The 5,578-nt window shown below is 43.0% G+C and overlaps 1 protein-coding gene across 2 annotated transcripts; it reads left to right on the plus strand.

Moving 5' to 3' along the window:
• The first annotated feature begins 335 nt into the window (after positions 1-335).
• On the plus strand, positions 336-5,436 carry LOC135246694 (uncharacterized). Of its 2 annotated transcripts, XM_064320026.1 has the most exons (5): positions 336-474; positions 818-928; positions 1,908-2,018; positions 3,523-3,592; positions 4,990-5,434. In XM_064320026.1, exons 1-5 carry the CDS (start codon positions 410-412, stop codon positions 5,323-5,325), a joined length of 693 nt encoding a protein of 230 aa, XP_064176096.1. In that variant the 5' UTR covers positions 336-409; the 3' UTR covers positions 5,326-5,434. The 2 variants fall into 2 exon arrangements, with proteins under 2 accessions (XP_064176096.1, XP_064176097.1); XM_064320027.1 differs by lacking the exon at positions 1,908-2,018 and having other exon boundaries at positions 4,990-5,436.
• The last annotated feature ends 142 nt before the right edge of the window (positions 5,437-5,578 follow it).

Here is a 5,578-nt window from a genome sequence, read left to right on the forward strand (position 1 = left end):
TCCAGTGCTGAGTTAGAGCTGCAGTAAGAGGATGAATTTAACTGGAAGCTCAGTCTCCATGTGCTGTGAGTTAGAGCTGCAGTAAGAGGATCAGTTTAACTGGAAGCTCTGTTTCCATGTGCTGTGAGTTAAAGCTGCAGTAAGAGGATGAGTTTAACTGGAAGCTCTGTCTCCATGTGCTGTGAGTTAGAGCTGCTGTAAGTGGATCAGTTTAACTGGAAGCTCTGTCTCCATGTGCTGTGAGTTAGAGCTGCAGTAAGAGGATGAGTTTAACTTGAAGCTCTGTCTCCATGTTTGGTGAGTTAGAGCTGCAGTAAGCGGATGGGTTTAACTGGAAGCTCTGTCTCCATGATTTGATCACAGGGTCCAGGAGGATCGAGCAGGGTCACCTGTACCCAGCTGTCTGTCTATGAAGAGTGATCGTTCAATGGATAATCCAGTTAACTTCAAAGGGGAATTCACAGCTGATTCAAGGTAATTACACAGGTTCATACTGACACTACTGTTTAATTCTACTTCAATCTGGCTGGTATCGTTCACGTGTAGGTGGGGGTATTATGTCACTTTCAGATGTGCAGTGAGTTAGAGCTGCAGTAAGAGGATGAGTTTAACTGGAAGCTCTGTCTCCATGTTCTGTGAGTTAGAGCTGCAGTAAGAGGATGAGTTTAACTGGAAGCTCAGTCTCCACGTGCTGTGAGTTAGACCTGCAGTGAGGTGATGGGTTTTAATTGAAGCTCAGTCTCCATGTGCTGTGAGTTAGAGCTGCAGTAAGAGGATGAGTTTAACTGGAAGCTCTGTCTCCATGATTTGATCACAGGGTCCAGGAGGATCGGGCAGGGTCACCTGTACCCAGCTGTCTGTCTATGAAGAGTGATCGTTCAATGGATAATCCAGTTAACTTCAAAGGGGAATTCACAGCTGATTCAAGGTAATTACACAGGTTCATTCTGACACTACTGTTTAATTCTACTTCAATCTGGCTGGTATCGTTCACGTGTAGGTGGGGGTATTATATCACTTTCAGATGTGCAGTGAGTTAGAGCTGCAGTAAGAGGATGAGTTTAACTGGGTGCTCTGTCTCCATGTGCTGAGTTAGAGCTGCAGTAAGAGGATGAATTTAACTGGAAGCTCAGTCTCCATGTGCTGTGAGTTAGAGCTGCAGTAAGAGGATGAGTTTAACTGGAAGCTCTGTTTCCATGTGCTGTGAGTTAGAGCTGCAGTAAGAGGATGAGTTTAACTGGAAGCTCTGTCTCCATGTGCTGTGAGTTAGAGCTGCAGTAAGAGGATGAGTTTAACTGGAAGCTCTGTCTCCATGTGCTGTGAGTTAGAGCTGCTGTAAGTGGATCAGTTTAACTGGAAGCTCTGTCTCCATGTGGTGTGAGTTAGAGCTGCAGTAAGAGGATGAGTTCAACTGGAAGCTCTGTCTCCAGGTGGTGTGAGTTAGAGCTGCAGTAAGAGGATGAGTTTAACTGGATGCTCTGTCTCCCTGTGCTTTGAGTTAGAGCTGCAGTAAGAGGATGAATTTAACTGGAAGCTCAGTCTCCATGTGCTGTGAGTTAGAGCTGCAGTAAGAGGATGAGTTTAACTGGAAGCTCTGTCTCCATGTGGTGTTAGTTAGAGCTTCAGTATGAGGATGAGTTTAACTGGAAGCTCTGTCTCCACGTGCTGTGAGTTAGAGCTGCAGTAAGAGGATGAGTTTAACTGGTAGCTCAGTCTCCACGTGCTGTGAGTTAGACCTGCAGTGAGGTGATGGGTTTTAATTGAAGCTCAGTCTCCATGTGCTGTGAGTTAGACATGCAGTGAGGTGATTGGTTTTAATTGAATCTCAGTCTCCATGTGCTGTGAGTTAGAGCTGCAGTATGCGGATGGGTTTAACTGGAAGCTATGTCTCCGTGATTTGATCACAGGGTCCAGGAGGATCGAGCAGGGTCACCTGTACCCAGCTGTCTGTCTATGAAGAGTGATCGTTCAATGGATAATCCAGTTAACTTCAACGGGGAATTCACAGCTGATTCAAGGTAATTACACAGGTTCATTCTGACACTACTGTTTAATTCTACTTCAATCTGGCTGGTATCGTTCACGTTTAGGTGGGGGTATTATGTCAATTTCAGATGTACAGTGAGTTAGAGCTGCAGTAAGAGGATGAGTTTAACACCAGCCAGACCTTTCCGTTCTGCCACCTCTGGATGCTTGGCACCTGCCCCTCTTTGTGTCTGTACTTCCCGCTCCCGTCTGCTGTCTGTCCTGGCCCCTCACTGGTGGAATGACCTCCCCGTGGCGGTCAGAACAGCAGAGAATCTGACTACCTTCAAACGCAGACTAAAGACTCATCTCTTCAGGCTGCACCTCTCCCCACCCCTCCCTAGCCTATAGTTTAGCTCAATGTACCTAGTTAGGCTAATACGATCATGTTAGTTTTTGTTTGGCAGGATTGTTTTTGTCTGATTCTGATTAGGCAAATGTGATTTCAGTGCTAGTTTGTTCTTGGCAGGTTTGTTTTTTTGTTTGCTGGAGAGGTTACTCTACAGGGTTGGAGTCCTGATCTATGTGGTCACTTCTGGCACTACGATCTTTACTTCGCTCTAGTGTGTTTCTTTTGCACCTCTGCACCTTGAACTAATGCACTTGTTGTACGTCGCTCTGGATAAGAGTGTCTGCTAAATGCCTGTAATGTAATGTAATGGATGCTCTGTCTCCATGTGGTGTGAGTTAGAGCTGCAGTAAGAGGATGAGTTTAATTGGCAGCTCTGTCTCATGTGCTGTGCGTTAGAGCTGCAGTAAGAGGATGAGTTTAACTGGAAGCTCTGTCTCCATGTGCTGTGAGTTAGAGCTGCAGTAAGAGGATGAGTTTTACTGGATGCTCTGTCTCCATGCTCTGATAGAGCTTCAGTAAGAGGATGAGTTTAACTGGAAGCTCAGTCTCCACGTGCTGTGAGTTAGAGCTGCAGTAAGAGGATCAGTTTAACTGGAAGCTCAGTCTCCACGTGCTGTGAGTTAGAGCTGCAGTAAGAGGATGAGTTTAACTGGAAGCTCTGTCTCCATGTGCTGTGAGTTAGAGCTGCAGTAAGAGGATGAGTTTAACTGGAAGCTCTGTCTCCATGTGCTGTGAGTTAGAGCTGCAGTAAGAGGATGAGTTTAACTGGAAGCTCTGTCTCCATGTTCGGTGAGTTAGAGCTGCAGTAAGAGGATGAGTTTAACTGGAAGCTCTGTCTCCATGTGCTGTGAGTTAGAGCTGCAGTAAGAGGATGAGTTTAACTTGAAGCTCTGTCTCCATGTGCTGTGAGTTAGAGCTGCAGTAAGAGGATGAGTCTAACTGGATGCTCTGTCTCCATGTGGTGTGAGTTAGAGCTGCAGTAAGAGGATGAGTTTAACTGGAAGCTCTGTCTCCACGTGCTGTGCGTTAGAGCTGCAGAAAGTGGATGAGTTTAACTGGAAGCTTGATCTCCACGTGCTGTGAGTTAGAGCTGCAGTAAGCAGATGAGTTTAACTGGAAGCTCTGTCTCCATGATTTGATCACAGGGTCCAGCAGTCGCTGGAGTACGGCTCTTTTGAAGAGACGGGTTCAGATAAATTATCTTCCGCAAAAAAGGTATGAGATCTTTTTTTCTAGTTTTTAATGGGTTATGTCTTTTCTTTGTGCAGTACATTTATTTGAGTATATATAATGCCTATTTAATATGGTGCAAGGGTAATGTTTACAAGTGCCTATCATTGCCACTAACATTATTAACATATTGCACCTTTTTTGTATTATTCATGACCATCCAAAGTGGAATATCATATGAACACAATAAACCAGCATTTTACTTAAACATTTAAAATATGTAATAAAAAATGCTCTATTTTAATAATCTTAGCGTATAATAAAGCACGTGGCACACATATATTTAGGTTGTGTCCAAACCCACTTATACTGGTTTAACAGTGGATTATTTGAGCGCAATGTAAGGCACAATGTTCCAATGGACTGAACTTATTGCCTTAATTTATAGGTGCTCCTTGGGCATAAACATGTTATAAACCAGTCAGCATATCATCTCTCATTTCCTCTAATAGCCACCTGCACTTGCACCTTGGTGGATTGATAATATAATGGTGGATTTAAAAAGACTTAGAAAAGACAGATTTACCTCTGTCATAAAAGACCTGTTTCTATGCGAGTCCATTAAAATTCGGAGATCTAAAAAAAACAACCATCATGCACAGTGAATCCCGCAGACCATATTTGAAAATAAATCATAAAAAGGTGATTTAAAATGTCGAAATAAATGCAGTATTCGCTGGGCAATGTTGTGGATTTTTTCAATCAAATAAACCATTCTGTCTGCTTGGCTGGCTATAGATGAAGCTGCTCTTCTGCCAGCTGATTCCTCCTCGCCCGTGCTGCTGGGGTATCTCGGTTCATTAATATGCATCAGCACATTCAGTTCACCATCACGCCTTCTAAAGTCCTGTAATGTGTCCTTGTTTATGTCTGACACATCCATGACTTTGGCAACGTTATGCAACACACAACACGCCACAAAGAATATTCAGGCCTTCTGAGGGCTGTATTGTAATGTTCCACCTGACTTATGCTAACATCTGAAGTGTATTTTCAGCATTCCAAACGTCCTCTCTATTGGGCTACAGTACATGTTTTTGTGAGTTTTCGACTGAATGACTGTTCACACACTATTATATTATCTTCAGCTGTGTCTTTAAAGGATAGCCATTGTCCCCTAACAGCCACCCCTCCAGGAGGGCGATTCCCCTAGAAGACTGCAGGAATGAGAGTTGGCCAATATAAATGAGTCATGTCTTTATCCAGGATAATTTACGGATGCATGTGTAACCTTACACATAGCATCGTAAAAATTCACTGTTATGGTTCATGAATTATGGCCCATTTTATTTGTTGTGTTAATTTATTATTGTGATACAGCACACCTCTTCGTGTATTTATTTTACACTGATACAGCACACCTCTTCCTGTGTTTATTTCAGTCTCTCCTGCTCACTCTGATGAAGCTGAAGAAGGATGAGAAGTTGAAACTGTTTCAGAGCCATCTGAGTCAGGATTGCCCGGAATGCTGTCTTGACGATCAGTTTATGAAGTTTATTAATGAATTGTTCGACAGTCGTGAAGTTGATGATTACCCTGAATGCATTGAGAGAGAGCAGGAGGATCCTGAGGCTGTGTGCATAGTTGAGAAGTTGCTGGAGACTTGTGGCAGTGAGGGGTTTCTGAAGATCACACTCCACATCCTGAGGAAGATGAAGCAGAAGGAGCTCGCTGAGCACAGTAAGAGCTTTCTCTCATTGCTACTGTGTGTCAATTAGAATTTTGATATGAGTTTAGATAGCAAATCTAACAGTGATCAATGTTCTGATTTACAGCATCTACACTTTCATAATACTGTTTTACATTGACAATATTTCATACTGTAAATAAAAGGCCAAAAATAACATTTATTCATTTTACATTTAAATTTATTAACATATTGCCTCAAGCAGTTATTACAGGGACAAGGAAATTAACTAGATTAAATGTCCCTGTTTAAAGGCAGAATCTTGTGCTCAAAAACCAGTAACT

The sequence above is a fragment of the Anguilla rostrata genome, unplaced genomic scaffold (genome assembly GCF_018555375.3).
Source record: "Anguilla rostrata isolate EN2019 unplaced genomic scaffold, ASM1855537v3 scaf0733, whole genome shotgun sequence".
NCBI classification, from domain to species: domain Eukaryota; kingdom Metazoa; phylum Chordata; class Actinopteri; order Anguilliformes; family Anguillidae; genus Anguilla; species Anguilla rostrata.

Coding starts and splice junctions, on each gene's coding strand:
- LOC135246694 (XM_064320026.1), top strand. CDS start 410: ATGAAGAGTGATCGTTCAATGGATAATCCAGTTAACTTCAAAGGGGAA. Junction 2,019..3,522: donor GAATTCACAGCTGATTCAAG/GTAATTACACAG, acceptor ATTTGATCACAG/GGTCCAGCAGTCGCTGGAGT. Junction 3,593..4,989: donor AATTATCTTCCGCAAAAAAG/GTATGAGATCTT, acceptor TGTTTATTTCAG/TCTCTCCTGCTCACTCTGAT.